Below are 19,234 nucleotides of genomic sequence, written 5' to 3'. Positions count from 1 at the left end.
GCCCTGCCAGAATTGGTGAGACGATCGATCATGCCAAGACATGTCACACCAACACCTGGTGACGCTTTTGAAGAAGACGGAAGAATCTGTCAAAACAAGTCAAGGTTTGAAAAGAAGCTCTTGTCTTACACATAAAAAAAAACAAGCGATTACTTTTGCTACAGTTTTTTACCATCGACACCAAAACATGGTGGAGAAATTCTTGTCAGAAAATGTGAGATAACACAGCTTCCTTATTATATGAGATAGGGTCACAAACATTTGTATAAAGTTTATGAAAACTTGTCTGGGGTTAGGGCTTTGCCAGCCATTTCTTTTAGCCTGTTGGTATTTTACAAATATTTATGTTTTATTCTCGTTAATTATTGTATTTTTCTCATTAACGTCACTGAACTTGTTGCCCTGTATGCAGTTACATATCACCACGGATTATTTAATCCAAATTGAGGAGCATGGAGGTCAGGACCTTCTTGTTTTTGAAATAGATACACTGCATGCTCTCTCTGCCCCCAGAGACACATAGTGATTCATCCTTTCCTATGAAATGGAGGAACTGAAACATCTGTTAGGCACTCTATATTCATTTCACAAAGTCTCTCGTCACATCCCCCCTCCGTGTCTCACAGCTCTGTCTTTAACTATTTTCTTTACTGATTTGAACCAGAAACACAACACGAGTTCAGAGGAGGGTCTCGCTGCAGCAGGTCTCTTCGTCGCTCGCCCCGTCTCAGCCATGGCCAAGAAGGAGTGTTCTGCTGACCAGACTCTGGACGACCTCCTAAAATTGTGTGTCCCCAGCAAACCGGGCACCCAGACCAAGACGGCCTGCTCTGCCGGCCAGGTGTTGGACAAACTCTCCAACAAGTGCATCGCCATCAGAGCAGGAACCACGGCCAAGAAGGTCTGTCCCACCGGCCAGACGTGGGACGAGCTCATCAACAGCTGTTTTCCCAGGAAGACGGAAATCAGAGCCGAGCCTGACCGACCAACAGGTGAGCTGAAACTTCATGGGTGTCTTATCTTCCTGTAAAAAAAGTGCCTGCTGCCTTAGCAGGTGCTAAAGTGAGAGGTTAGTCTTTGTACTTTGGTTTTAGACCTGGTTTGACTTTACGCTCTCGTGGTCTCTTTTAGATGTTGACTTGAATTCTTCTTTGCTGTCAGAGTTGTGTTTATTTTAACTCTAACTGTATTCATGTCCTTATAAGGGATTTCCCCTGTGTACAGCTGCTCGTGGTCTTTAAATGATTTAGTTGTCTGTCAGAGATAGTGGTGAGGTCCTACTGTATCTGAAATATAAATCTGCCTGAGTTGATTTTTAAACAAAAAACAAAAAAAAAACATATAAGGTATTATTTTTTAATTTTGTCAACAGACTTCAGACATCTGTATCTGTGCTCATTTTTGGATCAATGCTTAAAAATGCTTATAAATGTCAGTGAATCTGTCCGATCCCCCTCAGAGCCGCCCCTCCAGCCACATGTAAACCAGGTGAAGGTCATGGCCCCTGTGCCGCAGGCCGACCCGATGATGGTGCTGAGTCCGGCTCTGTGGATCTTCGTGGTGCTGGCTACTGTGGGCTCCATCTTGGCTCTGACTCTGTGGTTCATCATATACAGACGGGAGACCAGACACAGCAACACCTCAGGTAAGGACAACTGAGATTAGTGATTGAGATGATCAGATTATTTCTGATTGTTTTGGTTTTTGGTTTTGTCTTTACTTTTCTGTAGTTCTGAGTGTCACAAAATGGTTCAAATGTAGTTTCAGGGGATTTTCTGCCAAAAAAAGTTTCATATTACAATATGACTAATACATTTAAATATATTGGCCTCATCATCTTTCTGTGACTTCTCTAAAAAATATGTCAATAAAGTTGACTGACATAAAGTAAATTTTAAACACCTTAAGTGGTCTAACTCCTGAACCTTGTACCAGGTAAAGACATGGATGCTCACCACACCTCTGACGTTACGTACCTTAAATGTTTCAGTGAAGTAATAATCAGTGTTGTAGTTTTCAATCATTTGTCCTCTTTGTTTTTCTTACTGTGAGCGGGGGATCTGACATGCAGAGGAGGCATCTGAGAGTTGTGTTTGGGGGGAAGTGGGGTCGCAGGCAGGCAGGTGATGAAGTGTGACGTTCCTCACAGTAGAAACTCCTCAGTTTCTGTTCTCTTCTTCTCACTTGTCCCCTGGGTCAGCCCCGCTTTCTCACCAGCTATTCTGGTTTCAACACACATCCGTTGGTTAGACAGGACGCATTAAGTCTGCACACGACCTTGACAACACATAAACTGACAAAACGACAGGCGCTGAAATCAGAATAACTTGAACTCAGCTAGAACAATTCATTATATGAGTGCGGCCTGGTGGATGGAGAGAAATGTTTGTTTCCAGAAAGCTGCTGGTGTCTGTGTTCATTTTGTGAGACATGCTGGTTAAAACAAGTGAATCTAAAATGACCCTGGCAGTCGTGTGAACAGTAGCCTATCATTAAATCCATAAATTTCCCCTGTGTGGGATGATTAAAATGGGTATCTTTCTTATCTGATCAGCATAGTGTATATCAGGCTGAAAGGTTTCAGCTTTTGTGCTTAAAGTTTGCTGAGGTAACCACAATCACCATTTTAATCCTCTGGTATGCAGCTTCTGTCCAGTCTTAACACAATTATACGTAACACAAAAAAATCTCAGGGCTGAGCAGAAGCTACATTCACTTCATCAGTAGCATGCTTTTCTCCTCATTGGGTAAACTGTCTGTCACATACCTTTATCCACAGCCAGGAATGTGAAATCTAGATCAGCAGAGTGGAGGTATTCAGCTTTAGTTGTTGTGACACACATCATTGTTTTACTCGTGATGTAACGCAGGACTCTGACTCTTGTCTCGTAGTGTCTGAGAGGCATTTTCTCAGTTGTCTACTTAATATTTTTGCTGTACGACTACATCTATGGTTTAATGTGATGCCAAATTGCTCTCCAAGGAACTTTTTTTCAGTAGTGCGACCACTTTGCCCCCCTCACATCATTTTATGCATTATTTGAAAATATATTTAATTTTAAAAAATATGTCTCAACTTTCAATGGTGTATTTAATTTTTATATAATTATTTATGGCATAATAAATAAAGATTATAGAATAGTATAATTTAAAAAAAAAGGCAGCTGAAAATGTTTTACACCCTCACCATATTTTGATACCTTAATTCCTTAACACTGGACTATATGATCACATATTTCTGATCAATCAAGGAGCTGAAGTGAATCATGTGACGCTTAATTTTGGGTGGAAACAGCAGAGTCACTCGTGGCACTGCCAGAAAAGAGTTAATAAATCTATGTAACATATTAACTGTTTATAATCAAGATAATGCCATTTTATGTATATATACAATATAAGAGGGATCCACAACATTGGGGGATTAAATTGAAAGTAAACATGTAAATCAAAGAGGTCTCATCAGAATACGTTATATTCAACGTGACTTTTCAGAGGAGGCAGAACCAGGACTGGAGCCTCTTCAGAAAACCGAGCCACTGGAGGTGATCCACCCGCTGCCCTCAGAGAGAAACGGTTCGGCACAGGTGTTTCAGCGAGAAGCAGAGGCCTCGTTGTCCTGCCCTCACCTGCATGTGGGGGCCCAGGCAGAGTCAAAGTGGGCAGATGGCTTCATCGCTTGCAGGGACATTGCAAGGCATGCTGGGAAAGAGGGGGGCGAAGTGCTGTCTGCATACAGCATGAGGGAGCACAAGATCCCACTTCCTGCCACAGAGCTGGGTGGAACTGCATTAGTTACAACAAAAACTGTTTAGAGGGTGTGTGTGTGTGTGTGTGTGTGTGTGTGTGTGTGTGTGTGTGTGTGTGTGTGTGTGTGTGTGTGTGTGTGTGTGTGTGTGTGTGTGTGTGTGTGTGTGTGTGTGTGTGTGTGTGTGTGTTCTTACTGACTTTTCCTCACTGCATGTGCTGTGTGCTGAAATCCTAATTTCAGATATCTATCTTTTCTACCATGTTTTTATGGTCTTTAAATAATATTATTTTACAGCTGTTTTCATATATTATGATGTACATTGGTGTCCAATAATACTATGTAAGATTGTGTATAGTTTAATGTATTTTACTGTAAGGTTTTGCAAAAAAAAAGAAACTGCTCTGAATCATATTTCAAACATCATTTAATAAAAGACAAAACAAAAATTATCACAGAAATATGTCTGATGTTTTGAACTCAGGACGGCATTGCTGTGGTGTGAAAGAGAAATACTAATGACAAGCACATAGTTTATGGATATGTTTTCACTGTCTCTGCAGCAGAAATGTCTATTTACATGGTAAATAATTTTGTCAAACATTCTCGATCAGTGAGCTTCCTGAAGACAACAGCTAAACAAAAAACGCTTTAAAGTAAAGTCAAGAAGAGAACATCTAATGTCGTCCTTCAACATCTGGGAGAAAACTGATCATGTGATTTGTTAATAGCTCTTAAAGGAGGACTCTCACACCAAAATCCATGTAGCTGTGACAGCAATGATAGTGTAACTTATCATTGTCCACAGGGCAGTCACAGGCTGTCATGAATGATACAAATTTCAACAAGGCTTGAGACGTTTAAGCCCATACCACTGTTGACTGTGTGACTTTGGCGCCCCCACTTGGTGAAATCACAATAAAGCCTGAGTAATAGAAACCCAAAATAAAGTGAGCCTCATCAGAAAATGATGCTCTATTCCATGCAGTTCAAAATATACAAACATACTGTTTTAGTATTTGGTCATATTTCTCTCTGATTCCCATTAAAAACAGGTTAAATGTAGCCTAATGACTTATAGTAAGTGTGATAATGGTTCACGGTGAAAGAGGAAGGCTTTATTACAAATGCTTCTTCTCCCACACCTGAAGAAGAATGATAAGCTGAATGAGACAGTTCATTTTAGGAGACAGAGGGATAGAGCAGAGTGAAGAGTGTGAGAATACACAGAACTGAACCCTTTGGCCGTATGTCGTACGTAGCCTACTGTGCCTACTCACTCAAACCACACAGTGCTGATTCAGACAGGTATGAGTTATGACGCACTTCTACCGCCTGTAATTCTTGTACTCAAAGTTCCTCTGCAATCAGAAGTAGGTCATGGGGTTTTCAGTGACAGCCAGGTGGAAGTACTCCGGCGGGGCCTCACTCTGCAGGCTGCTGTTGGTCTCCCTCCGACGGACTCTGGTGGACAGGGTCTTCCTCTTCTCCAAGCCCCCGTTCTCCGCTCCACGCTTCTCCAGGCTGGACACGATCTTCTCCGCCAGGTCTTGCTGGAGCCTCTGGAAGTTCTCTCTGCGACAGAAACACGAGGATTGTGTTGGTGGTAATGTCCTGTTAAGCTTTTGCAATTTCTGTTTAACTTCAATAACAAACCATAGCTAGGGGGAATTAATCACAGGAGCACAAAACATTAGTAAATGTGTCTCCAATATAACGATAGGTGTTTAAACTAGAGAAGTGGTTGAGTCTGAATGGGACTGTGTTTTTACTCACGCTGTTGGTGGTGTCGGCAGGTTGTATTTGCCCCCAGTCAGCCCTGTTAACCAGTATGTCATCTCTTTGCCCTTACCCTGTGAGTCATTCACACATGGACACACATACAGGAAATGAAACCACTATCTGCACAGTTTACACTTAATGTAAATGCCTGTAAATAGGTTTTTAAAAAATACAATGCAAACCTTTAGAAACGTCTCTCCCCTCTGTTCATACTCAAACTTGCAGTCCGTCCTCTGCAGGATGTTGATGGTGGACTGGCTGACGTGAATCCTCAGAGCTGGAACGACAACATGAAAAAGAACCAAACCTTCAACTCCTTTAGGCCTTGGGGATACACAAATTAATTAGAAGCAGCACCTGAACTGCCAACATTGTGAATGCATTTTGTTGTGTGTTTAAGCGTGTGCTGTGTCTTACGCAGGCCTGTGGACTCCATGCGTGAAGCTGTGTTGACTGTATCTCCAAAGAGACAGTAACGAGGCATCTTGTTCCCCACCACTCCTGCCGCACATGGTCCTACACACAAATGCACACACATTAGTGTTTTGTTTTATTTTTCCAGAACTTATTTATTCAGTTGCATCAGATTTGATTCTCATGTTCATCAACTCTCATCATTTACAACATTTATGATGATGAGGTAGATGTGTTTGTTGGTGTCATTATTGTTATTCAGCCACTAGATGTCAGTCACAGGAGGAATACATTTTTTTTTAAGTCTGTGGAGCTGTACCTGTGCAACACTGCCACCCACTGTTTCCTTAATATTTCACATAACTCAGTTACCCATAAACTCCATTCCCCTCTCATTCTTTTCCAGTTTTTTATATATTTTATCAGCTTCTTGGAGAAAATTAGATTTTTTCTAATTAACTAAAAATGCTTTAAAGACATTTTTCTTTTGTGTCAAATTAGCCACGTTATGGCTACATATGACACCGCTCTGAGGAATCATGCTTAATCTGAAATATTAAGTAGATGGGCCTTGAAAACCATGAATTTCTCTTACCTGAGTGAACACCAATGCGGATCCACAGTGGGATGCCAGGCAGGTGCTGCAGCTCAAACGTCCCTACGAATGCCAGGATGTTCAGGGCCATGTGAGCGATGTCCACTGCATGTCTGTTGCCATTGCGTTTGGGCAAACCTGATGCAACCATGTATGCATCTCCTATTGTCTCAACCTGAGATGAAAAGCTACATTGATTAAACTATCACCTGATAATGACACATATATATATCAGTCGATCCCCAACATCAGCTGCTTTACAATACAACACAACAATCCAGCAGAGACTTCTACCACTGCCCTGTGACATACTGGTACATACTGTACACTGGTTAAGCAGTAGATTACCACAGACCCAGGGAGCAGAGTACCTTATAGACGTCATGGTGGTCAAGGATGCTGTCAAAGTTCTTGTAGATGTGGTTGAGCATGTCCACCACCTCCATTGGGGTGCTGTAGTGGCACAGGGTGGTGAATCCCACAATATCACTGAAATAAATGGTCACCTCCTCAAACAGCTCTGGCTCCACTCTGCCCGTCTCCTTCAGCGAACGCACCACTGGGCTGAGGAGACGTAAGGGGAGAGGGGTGGAAAAGAAAATGGTAACCATCACCAACAAAATGTATGGGTTCATTATGCTTTAGTACTGGAAGAATATATTAACCATGCCTATCAAATGGAGGCTTTATGAAATCCAGGGATTACAGTAAAGAGAGAGAAAATGATCTGTCTTCTGTGTGACTGTGTGTTTGGTGACTACAAACTAATGATTCAGTGTCGATTAAAATGCTGTAGAGGTGGGTGATAATCCCTGATAGGTGTCCTTGTTTTCTGCAACAGCCAGGTCCAAACCTACCCAGGAAGGAGCATGAAGTTGAGGCGATCGGCTCTGTCCCTCTCAGCTTTGTACAAATACGTCCTCTCCTCTACCAGATGCTCCAGAGTCCTCGAGTAATTCTGCAGGCGGCGGATCAGGTTGTCCATGTACGTCTCAGTGGCTTGGTTGTGTAGGTTACTGTGTAATAGGTCATATGTGCATCATTACAAACACAATTTATCATTCAATAGATTACTTATCATGCAAGAGAACAGTGCAGCAATAATTATCTCATAGAAACAATACAACATATGGCCAAAGATATTCGGACACCCTTGTGTTTTATTCCCCTGTTTCAATATTGAGTAAAAACTAAAAACACCAAGGCTTTGGACTGGGCTTGTCAAGAATCACATATGGTCTGTGTCCACATGCATTTAGCCATATGTTACAGAAACAATTAAAAGTCACCGTAAATAAATGTATGTTGTAGACGTACCTGAAAATCTTACCCAGAGCCACTTCTATTCTTTTAAAATCTGGCCTCTTCTCTGGGTCTTCCTCCCAGCAGCTCTTTATTAGTATATACAGCTGTATTAACAAAGAGAAAGAAAATCAGAGAGGAGGCTCCACTTTATCAATAGTAATGCTCAGACTGTGTCAGTGACTGTAACAGCAGACAGCTCCTCAGTGTTTGGCGGCTGTCTTACCTGGACCTCCCTCTCTGATGCACTGTCGAAGTTGAGGTCGGGTCTGAACATAGTCATCGCGGAGGGATACTGCACTCTGTGGATCTTTTCTGAGGGATCACATTAGCCATCAGTTAGCAACAAAAACGTGCTAATGTTGTTATCCTGCTCATGGCAGTATACTGAGCCAGTATAGCAGGTCTACCTGCAACATTGGAGCACAGCTTTGTGTAGAACGGGGTTCGCCTCATAACAATCTCATGGCCAATGATGCCATAGCTGTAGACATCGCCTCTCTGAGACACCCCATCTTTGCGAAGATGCTCCGGGGCTGTCCACACATCTGAGAGGAGAGGAGAGGAGAGGAGAGGAGAGGAGAGGAGAGGAGAGGAGAGGAGAGGAGAGGAGAGGAGAGCTCTGAGTGTTAAAATCAATTCATGTCAACTTCCCTGATGATGGATAAACTCAGTCTCACCTTTGCCTGGCCTCAGGATGGTGTGGCAGCCAAAATCAGTAATCTTGACCACCATGCGGTTGTCAACCACACAGTTTGTGGACTTAAGGCGACCGTGGACTTGAATATTACTGGAGTGCAGGTATGACATGCCCTGTAGGAGATTAAAAAAAAGAGCTACACTGTAAAAAACCCAATGAATGACATTTTGAGCTAACCAAAAATATATTGCTGAATCAATTTCTTGGTGTGGTATCAATTGACTGAACCTGTTAAGCTATGTTGGAACGATCATTCTTTGGAAATTGTTGAAAGAACTAACATATTCAAATACAGTGAACACCCACAGTTAGCTGTTGGCTCAATTAAAAGACATAAATCCAGTCAATGAGATGCTGGCTGTCATGTGACATTTCATATGAGTGACTCGTTCAATCAATGACAAATTATTCATTAAGTGAATGAAGTCGAAACTTGTTCACAAGGCCAGTGCAAATGTGCCATTCGAGGAGCAGCATTTTCAGAGACCAGACACGGTGAGTTGATTCACATCAAGTTGCTAAATAATAAACTCTACTTTGTTGGTAGTTGTATCTTAACTCATCATGGTCGACATGTTCCTAGCGAACAAGTTAAATAACCGTCTTAATATTTCTTTGGCTTTGATATGCTAGCTAGTTAGCTAACATTAGCTAGCTGACAGACTGACTAGCTAATGTTAATGTTGGCTGGAGGATAGCCCCGACCATTCTGTTTATAGATCAGCTAAACTAACGCTTAGTTTTAATATTTTTTCATGCGAGAAAGAAATCGTTTAGAGTCCCAATCTGCGGACAGTTAATCCAAATGACGCCTGTTTGGAAATTTGCTCCTACATTTTTGGAGAAGTGAAGCTCCACCTGGGGAGCAGCCACAGAGAGTAGAGGGTCGTCAAGGAGTCAGCAGCTGGTTAATTCATGATCTCATTGAATGGTTTGTTAAATGAAAAGTGAGGCTCCAGGTCAGAAGAGCGCTGCCCCGGGGCTCTGGTTGTACAGAAATCACCACATTCATATCAATAAATTCATGTTTCACAATTAGCTATAACTGATTGGTCTACATTAAATTTAATCTAATCAAAATACAACATAGGGAAATTATTTGTGACGCGCTTGTGTTTTCACTGTTTTCGCCTGCTGTAAGCGATATTTTTTTTCATATGATATATGCAGGACCCACTGTATATTGTTTTATGATTTATTAATGTGAAACAATTTTAATGTTAGTAAATACTATCTCCCACATGTGGCATATTGGTGCAAGTAATAATGCAGTCAGTGTTGAACATTGTGTGATGCAATTTCCTAATTGTTCTTTCTATACAGAACACAACATTACCATGCATCGAAGATCGGTTGCAATCCAAGGCCTGCAGTACTTTTTCAAAGAACCTACACTATCATGAAGACATGTCAGGTAAATCAACATTTCAGGCATCAGGGGGAAATGCTTCTGCTATAAATATCTTGAAAGATTTTAACGAGTCTTGTATGTACTTCAATTTAGACAGCTGATGTGGAGACTGCGACTGACGGAGTTAAGGTCGACATCCTTGAGTTGGTGCCAGTTCCTGCAAAGTTGCACTATTTGCATTTTTAATAAAGTTGTGTTGAAAAAACATTGCTGCTTTCATTCTGTTGATTCATTATTTCTAGTTTTACATCCAATTAAGAATTTTATGTTGATTGCTTTAATGAACAATTGTATAGAAACTAATTCCCTAGCTATTTTTCATTGGGATGTCCAATGAAGAATTTCTAATTGAAAGCATGATAAGATAATGGATAAACTTTAATTGAGTGAATTTTTCTGATGGTTGGGCAAGCAAACAAATCAAATTGAGCCAACTAAGATTTTTTAATTGAGAGAATTACTTGAACAGAGAAATTGAGTAAATTAACAATAGCTAGGGAATTAGTTACTGAAAGATTTTACATTGGATCAGCTCTTTTTTTTTAACAGTGTAGAGGACTGTCTTTATGTGATTTGCTATGTGTCCTTTTCATCCCTCGTGTATTTTTTTTTTTAATTCCACTGTGACAAGCATGAAAGAAAAATATTTCCAATACAGCATGGCAAATACTATGATAATGTGGTTAATCAATCAAACATTACCTTTGCTATGTCGTACATGACTGATATCTTAAACTCCATGTCCATGAAGGTTTCATCTGGGTAGGAGATTCTGTCATTCAGAATGTACTGGAAAACAATTAGATAGAGATCAGTTTTACTACTGTGGTTACACACTTTACTCTGTGAACTGTGAAATACTTAACTAATCGGCGTGCATGTGGGTGTGTACGTGTGTGTACAGTACATGAGCGTGATCACTAACATTGCTTATCATATGAGCAGTAAAGTCACTGAGAGCTGTGTAGAAAGGAGGCCACAAAGCTCGGTCATAAACATGTTGTCTGTACTGTCATGTCAACACTGCACCAGAAAATGGTTGTAGCCTACCTTTGATTTGAAACTTTTCAGAGTCAGTTTGAATTATAACTATATAATTACATTGATTTGTGAATCTGAATTTGGAGTCAATATGAGCATTTGAACCAAAATAGAAGAAAATAAAAAATAATTTCCAAAACAAAAGCTCAAAAAGATTCAAAAAGAGTCAAAGGTGTTGTGTCTTCATATCAAACAGGCTAACTTCACCAACTGCACTGACTACACTGACTAATGAGGAATAGCCTACCGGACGCTGCAGGACCAGACATACAGTCAGGGACATTTCAAGACGGTGGGTCTGAGTTCTTACCCGCAGGGAGCCCCTCTGGCACAGCTCAAACACACCAAACACACCGTACTCAAACTTGACTGTGCCATAGAACTTGGTCAGGTTGTAGTAATCGATGCGCAGCAGCTGAAACATGGAGACATGTAAATGAGAAGGCAGTAGCAGAAAAGGAGTAAATGTTTCTTATATAAGCATAGAGCTGTCTTACAGTGTTAAGCTCAATCCTCTGATCCTGGTTGAAGTCCCCATCTGCTTGTTTCAGCTCCTTCAAGATAACAGGCTGAGGAATATACAGAAATTAAACACTGAGGGGGAAGGCTCAAGGTGACCAACCGCTACTCTATTATTTCTATACCATTAGATAAGGATTTTTGGAAGATGGAACATGAGTACCTTCTTGTCGTAGCACCCTCGATGAGAAAAGTATGTGCTGTCCTTCCTCTTATCATCATCAATCTGTAACATAAAGATGTACAGTGAGAGAAAAATAGTGATTGCAAGCCCCATGAAACAGTATGTCATTTATAGTTTCAATGAGTAAGAAATATTAACTCATGACACTAAAATGTTTTTCAGAATTTACTGTCCTCCTAATTATCCAAACACTGGCCATGAGCACTACTCTGAGCTACTTGAATACTTGAGTATACATCATGCATACTTATGTATACTCCACTGCAAAATGTAAATGTTCACTGCACTACGGACTAAACCAGTGGTACAATCTAAACCGCTCACAGTTGATTAATGAAGCAGTTTACCTTCAGTGAGACCGCCTTCTCATCCAGTGGACCAATCAGGTGCGGGTCGATATGAGACCACTTCTTCTGCATGAGGCGGTCTTTCCTGTTTTGCCTTATTTACAAACACACACAGAGTTGTGTCTTCATTACTCCAGAGGATATTACAATGACTTTCACTAATTTTGTTAAGCCTTTTTTGCAAACTGAAACACTACTACTTGCCCAACCATAAATTTAACCTTAAGTTAACCCTAACCCTATGTCTTAATGTCTTTGTTTGTTCATTATAGGCTTTTTGTCCCCATAAGGAAGGTCCACCTGTACAATGTTTCACGTGTATGATCCAATCACTAAACAGCTTCAAACAGCTTCAAACTGTTGTATGTGGTCTTTCAGTTCACTTTCAGAGCTTCCACTAAAAACAGCACCAACTCCCTGGTCAGAGTTGTCATTTAAAACATGTACATGTAACCCCTGTGTAAGGGCTGTGAAACGTGTTGTCTGCTGTCTACCTGTAGAAGATGAGAGCAATGGCAGTCACCACGATGACGCTAAGACTCAAGACGATCACAATCACATCCTGCATCTCTAGGCCTGGAAGCAAACACACAACAAAGCATTTTACAGTGATACCTGTGAGTCTATGAAATCACAATGTATTTCCAAAGGATATCTTTGGACTTGGTTGTTTTGTTCCTCAACATTTTGGATTGGTTGAGAAATACAATTTTGGGAAATACTTGAGAAAAGCCCTTGCTGTGAGGCCACAAGAGAACTCACAGACCAGTGAGAAATTGAGCTGTGACTGATAGTGACAGTTTTCAGGTTAGAAGAAGCAGCACATCTGTGTGGATTACCATTTGGGTTTTCAGGCTTGTCACTTGGCAGACGATTCCCTTCCCACTTCAGCGCAGGGTTTAGTTCTGTGAATGTGGTTTTATTTTGTGATGTATCAAACTCTAACAGGGTTTCGTACTGGAGAGAGGACAGAAACAACATTTCATGTTGACACTGACTTTTTAAAGCAGAGCAGTGATTTTGACAAAAAAAAAATGCCCATGATCAAATTGTTGTCTCACCTTGTCAGTGAGAGTTGATGTGTAAATAAAAGAAAAGTTAGCATCTCTGTCACCATATTCGTCAAGAACGTAGTACCCTCCCATTCCTGCTTGATGCAAAAACACACACATAAAACAACTAAAGCATTTTAATTTAATTACACTTTATTTGCATTTAAATTGGATAGGCTACCGACTGTTTAATGAAGAGCAATTTAAAAATAAAAACTGCAAAGTTAATGAAAATGGCAAAAATACCAAAGAATCAGTTTTAAGACAAGAAGAAGGCAGCAAATAAATAGATATGGGACCCACCTAATACTTGGTACTTTTGTTAAAGAGTAAGATCAAAACTCTGAGTCATCAATCATTAAAACAATTGTCTATTATTTCAAGGTTACAGTGGGCCTAAAAGAATGGTATTAACAAGCCCTTCACTTAGACTGCATCCTCTGTCCTCCCTGATAAAGATGACGGTGTAGTACCATTGACTTTCTTTTGCATTGTAGTTCAGCCTCTCATTTTATAGCAAACCTCAAATTGTTATGTCGCTCATATGTACCTTCAAAAGAGGTATTTCCAAATGGGTTGTCGCTCAGCGGTACGTCAGCGGATTCCCCGTTGCGTTGCCGGCTGAGCATCCTCTCTCTGAGCACTTTGCCAAATAACAGAGCGCCATCGTGGTACCCCGCCACATAGTCATTTATCTGCTCATTCGGTTAAAAGGCAGAGAGAAAGAGTAAATGAGTCATTGTTAATGCTTCTCTACACAATATATTGTTCAGTCACAACTCACCGTGTCATTGTATGTTGAGTGAGAGCCACTGTTGTAGTTTCTCTGTGGCAGAGTGACCACCAGGACGTCCTCCATACCTCTGTCAGATGTTGTGTTGACATGATAATCTGGGCTGGAGAAAGGTAAATGGTGTTAATGTTATGTTTCACTAAGTATGTTCTGTATTTATTAACTGATAGTGAATAGATTTATGTGGCACCATGGTTAGAGTGGACAGGCCTTACTTGAAAAGATCAAGGAGGATGAACATGATGTTCTTGTCTATCGAATATTTCTCCTTTATTGTGCCAATGTCATCACGGGTCCCACATAAGATGATGACTGAAATGAATAAACCAAGAAGCAAGACATTAGAGTCATACATTTAATCTAACAATCCAATGTAGGCTACTTTATATCAAAAACACATATGAATTATTTGAAAATAGAGCAAAACAACAGAGACACAGTTGTCCTGCAGGTGAGGAGAATATTTGGCAGTGGAAAGAAAAGTCTTTCCATGTGCCAATACTAACAGTATTATAAGATATTAGAATATACTATTCAACCATTGGTTAGGATTACCACTTTTACCACCCTGTTTAACTAGTCACAATGGGTTAGGTTTAAGTTTGGGGTTAGGGTTGGTAATTACAGCATGTTTTTCACTTGGTTGGGTTGGTCAGGGTTTGGTGACAAAACAGTCAAAAAATAAATACATTTTAAAGAATATTTTAAAAAAAACAACACCCACTGTTACTGAATCTTTGATTATCATTTAGGGCCTTCTCCAGCTCAGCTTCCCCCCGAAGCATTTCTCTGTTTATCTTTGATGCAAAGTAGGCACGGGGTGCCTCTAGTGCATTGTTGTACCTGTGGCAATAATACAAGAACAAAATGGTTCAAGCCAAGTGAAGCTGTATGGATCACTAGTGTGACCTGCAACCTGAGTTATCTCACCAGAAACAGTCCTCGCTCACGTTGGTTGACTTCTTGTAGACATAAACGTCTTTCCAAGGGCTCTTAAAATCCAATTCTTCTTTCATAAAGTGGACAAATAGGTCTGTGATCTTGCGTGCAGGAGGCAGAATCCTGGTCAGTTTGGATTTATAGTCACATGAGAGACCAAAGCTCCCGGCCGAGATGATGGGAATGCTTAGACTCAGGCCAAGGTCATCACTGAGGCAAATAAAGTAAAAGGCAAATAAAGTAAAAAAAAATAATAATAATAATAATAAGTCAATCGTCAATTGGTATCTGTTTGATAAAGAGAGGAAGAAAGTCATACTCACTCCACTAACTGGAATGTGGCATAAGTGCAGGAGGGCCCGAGCATGACGCACCCGACAGCACCTTTGTTCTGCAGAGAAATACAGTAGATACAGGGATTCTATTATCACTGAGGCATCATACCAGAAAGTCTGTTTGTACAATAAATCACCAGCCAAAGGCTTTATGGAGATATCAACCTTTTCCCTGGCCCTCTTCTCTAGTTTTATGTTTCCCTGAATCCCCAATAAACATAACTAAGCAACAACAAGAGTCAGACCTGTAGAAGCTCAATATAGTTCAGCATCCTGTAACTGCAATAGTCTGCTAGTTGTGCAAACCGTATCTCTGCCTTCAACTGTGACAGAGGCAACTTCCTCAATTAAGCAACTGTTTGGTGCAAAATGGTGAGTCTGCAGAGAAGTGGTTGATCATTGACTGTGAGACACTGACAGCAAAAACTGTCTTTTACTGTTAGTGTTAGTGTTTTAAATAATTATGTAACAATCAGCCATGTCTAACTTTACGTCCAATAAAAACCTTTGAATAATAGATAACTGCAATTTGTAGGTGCTCAGAAAACAAATAGGTTAGAAATGACAATATAAACAGAAGACTGGAGATTTTAGTTCTGATGTTACTCATGTGGTCCTAGAGCCTCTCAGTGCCAATTCACCAAATGACATTTTTACCCCCATATCCTTGATACTTTGATATATTTTTAATCATCTGCTTTGACATATTGTGACTATACTCACATGCAGCCTCTTGAGTATTGCCACTCCCTCACAGGTACTGCTTCCACAGCCCTGTCGATTGTACGCGGTGGTGTCGAAGCCACTGTAGTTAGCCGTCAAAGTAAAGTTTAAACCTTGAGTCATGGAAAGAAGATAAGAGTTATTAATATTAAAATTATGACCCCATTCATCTTATCTATGTTCAAATTAGATTAAACTGGGTTATCACCAACTGATGTAAATTGCCTCTGTTTTCTGAAAGAAAAAGTGTGTTCACAGCGACTGTAAGAAAAACACTGAAGAGTAAAAATGAAGTTCATTGGCAGTTCATACTGAAAATAATAGATTTATATTTCCATGTGTATTTGGGTAAACAACACTTTTACTGGTTTCACCCAGTACGTGGTTGGTTGACTTAACTGGACCCACTGTGATTTATGTTGTTCTGAGCTCTATGTAGGGCTTTGCTTATTGTAGCATGAATAGAACAAAAAAAGTTCTAGGACAAGTTTGATATCAGGTTCATTGGTGCAGTCTCAGCAGAGGTTAATTTGGGATAATCTTTAGCCTATCTTAACGCAAACACTCAAACCAGAAACAGCTAACCACTAGCTCCACTGAAAGAGAGCAAAAGAGGCTTCCCAACCTCCAAAACCGTTGCATCCTGTGGTTTCCTCTGGTTGTCTTCCTGTGTATCACACTTCAACACTTTATTGATACTGGCTCCAGTTTGTCCAGATTAGCTTGTGCCAGGCTTAGGCTAGTAGAGTCCTTATTCCTTCCTGATTACAGTCTGAGACTCGTTCATCTGGCTGAACATGAAAGCGCTCTGACTTGCTGCTTCATGTGCTTAGAGGATATTAAAATTGATCTATAAATCTGGTATAATCTGAAAAAGCCCCACCCAGCCCTGGGTTTGAAAATTTCATTTTAAATTGCAATTAAAATTTGTATTATCCTCAAAACTCTTTTATCACGTAGGCTACACAGTTATGACCTTTTCTTACCCTACAAGATTGGAGAAACTTGTTCATACATTTTTTATCACCTTACTACCATGCTTTATATCTCTGATTTTATAAGAGCTGCTAGAACTTGATTTCCCAGTTGGGTATTTATGAGTTTTGAATGTATTGTCTTTTCTTATAAACACTGTTGCTGTAGATCACATCAAATTGTTATTATTTATAGGGTCCATTATTTCAGAACTATCAGTCCATACCTCGCCTAATGTTCTCCAGCCTGTCCTCTTCAATAGCTTGCTCCACAGCTGCCTCAACGAATGGTCGACTCCACCCGTAAGTGTTGTCTTCCAGCAGTACAACATTGATGGTGTATGTGCGGTTCGATGCGAGACACTCATCCAGCATCTTGTTGGCGACCACCACCATTGTCAGTACTCCCAGATAAAGTAAACTGTGTAAGCTGCACATATTGATCATTATGAGTTTCCTTTTCCTCTCAGAGTTGTGCGTCTTCTCCACAGTTTCTACATGTCAAATATATTTAACCGTGCTCACTGCAGCTGAGGACAGGTCTCTACATTCGTCCACCAGAACAGGTCCTCTCCACTGACGACAGAAGTCCAAAAACAGAAGTTAACAAGGCTTTTCAGTGACGAGTCTTGATTCACTGTCCAGTGTCCACTTAAAAGACAAAAATCTGTTGTTTAAAAATTGACTTTGCCACTTTCAGTAAAAGAAGAAGAAAATCCGTCCTCACACCAGTTCTTCCTTCAGTGCAAACCTGGGATCAATAATCCTCCACCTTGGTGTAGGCTGGCCTACCTGTCCTCTACGCGTTAATGAACAACTGACAAGTGTCAGTCGATGCACCAGTCAGAGGGAGGGCAGGGCAGGAAAGACTCCCACAATCCATCTGGACAAACTTCTCACTTAGAAACTAACAGTGCTCATAATTCATTCTGTTTGTAGGCCTAAGCACTAAGTTTAGGCCTGCCTCACCATGACATCACTGGTATCAATGACATTAGAGATTATCCCCAACTCGCCATTTTGAGCAGTTTGTCAGTAACAGCCTCACAGTCTGTGAGAAAATAAATCACAAATACTCTTGCGATGACAAAGGTAGATTGATTCTCAGCTCATGACTTACAAACAAACAAAAAAACATATGTTGAACAGTCAGAGGTATTTAATATTTTGCCTCTGTTTTTGTACATGGTATGTTCTGAGGACAGACAGAGGCGAGGAAAAGATTGTATGCTGAAAGGAGCAAAGGTCAAAGGAGGCCATAAAAGTGAAGGTTTGTGTGGAGCTGAGAAATATTGTCTGCTATAAAAGCAGGGCGGATTAAGTCTATAAAAGTCTTGGCCAAACTGTTGCACCAGTGTCCCTTCATTTGGAGAAAACCAGGTTTGACCCCAATAATACATCACTATAACCATGTCAAAGATGCACATACTACATGTTATTCTTATTTGTTTTGGACAAAGTTGGTCACTGAAGTTGCAGTAAAGCACATAATAAAAATGCTATCATTTTTTAAATCTATTTTGGATTTATTTCTGATAATTCAATAAGTTGATTGAATAATTTGAAATGATTTGGTCAACATGAAACTCGAAAACAGTGAAAAAGAAAACAGTACTCTAAAATACTTATTTTACTGTAGAGTTAAGACAAGTACTTGAAAATCATTTATTAAAGGAGCTCTTTGTACGTTTCTCTAAAGCCAAGCATGGTTTTTTGTGGTAGAGGTGGTTTGAAAACAGCCATTGATTTTATTGTAGAAGAGGATGTAGTACATCTTCTAGGCAGTGAGGGTACATTAAGTGTTGATTTGTTCCTGCTAGGATGGGACTAGTAGGTTAGCATGCTAACTTAAGTGGATGAATAAATGACTGAAATAAGAGTTAATACTGTTGTTGCTCGCTGTGGGGGAGTAAGGGAATGAAGTTTGCTGCTGAACTCCCAATATTTAAACAGCTGTTAATGCTAATGTTTGCCATGCAGCAACAAAACTTACAAGTACAATTAGAAAGTTAATCAGTTATCAAAATAGTTGCTGATTAATTTTCTGTGTTGATCAACCAATTGTTTGATCAATTACTCAGTGCAGCTCTACTCCATCTCCTTCACATATCTTCTATATGTGGGGCTTAATCTTGCTTGTGTCAGTATGTATACTGACAAAATTTAGCTTAGTGTATACTAAGCTAAAGCTTTATCAGGAATATACAGTATATATATATCATTCATCATTAGCTTCTGATATTTTAAACATAATATCAATCAATCAATATCAATACAACTTTATTGTCCCTGCAGGGAAATTTGTCATGGACAGTCATGTGCCGCAAGTAACTGCATTACATAAGTACGCAAAACAGATACAAAACCAGTACATTTGA

General features: G+C 40.1%; 2 protein-coding genes across 2 annotated transcripts; one reads left to right on the top strand and one right to left on the bottom strand.

Moving 5' to 3' along the window:
• Window positions 1–673: 673 nt before the first annotated feature.
• On the top strand, window positions 674–3,812 carry LOC310990308 (uncharacterized protein; the record flags this gene model as incomplete). Its single annotated transcript, XM_083977645.1, has 3 exons — window positions 674–992; window positions 1,460–1,645; window positions 3,493–3,812. The coding sequence occupies exons 1-3, from the start codon at window positions 734–736 to the stop codon at window positions 3,810–3,812; spliced, it is 765 nt and encodes a 254-aa protein (XP_083833771.1). The 5' UTR covers window positions 674–733.
• Window positions 3,813–4,269: 457 nt separating this feature from the next.
• On the bottom strand, window positions 4,270–17,555 carry gucy2ca (guanylate cyclase 2Ca). The gene is made up of 27 exons (XM_083977615.1): window positions 17,084–17,555; window positions 15,883–15,995; window positions 15,148–15,215; window positions 14,816–15,034; window positions 14,610–14,728; window positions 14,101–14,197; window positions 13,877–13,988; window positions 13,643–13,787; window positions 13,102–13,187; window positions 12,880–12,997; window positions 12,535–12,616; window positions 12,041–12,134; window positions 11,673–11,735; window positions 11,488–11,559; window positions 11,301–11,405; window positions 10,652–10,738; window positions 8,519–8,651; window positions 8,249–8,386; window positions 8,065–8,153; window positions 7,854–7,945; window positions 7,394–7,552; window positions 6,908–7,100; window positions 6,537–6,711; window positions 5,945–6,043; window positions 5,710–5,804; window positions 5,522–5,598; window positions 4,270–5,320 (listed from the first exon to the last, which is right to left on the bottom strand). Exons 1-27 carry the CDS (start codon window positions 17,301–17,303, stop codon window positions 5,113–5,115), a joined length of 3,258 nt encoding a protein of 1,085 aa, XP_083833741.1. The 5' UTR covers window positions 17,304–17,555; the 3' UTR covers window positions 4,270–5,112.
• Between the last annotated feature and the right edge of the window lie 1,679 nt (window positions 17,556–19,234).

Source organism: Trachurus trachurus, assembly GCF_905171665.1.
Source record: "Trachurus trachurus genome assembly, chromosome: 8".
NCBI classification, from domain to species: domain Eukaryota; kingdom Metazoa; phylum Chordata; class Actinopteri; order Carangiformes; family Carangidae; genus Trachurus; species Trachurus trachurus.
This window is presented reverse-complemented; position numbering and strand designations above follow the sequence as displayed.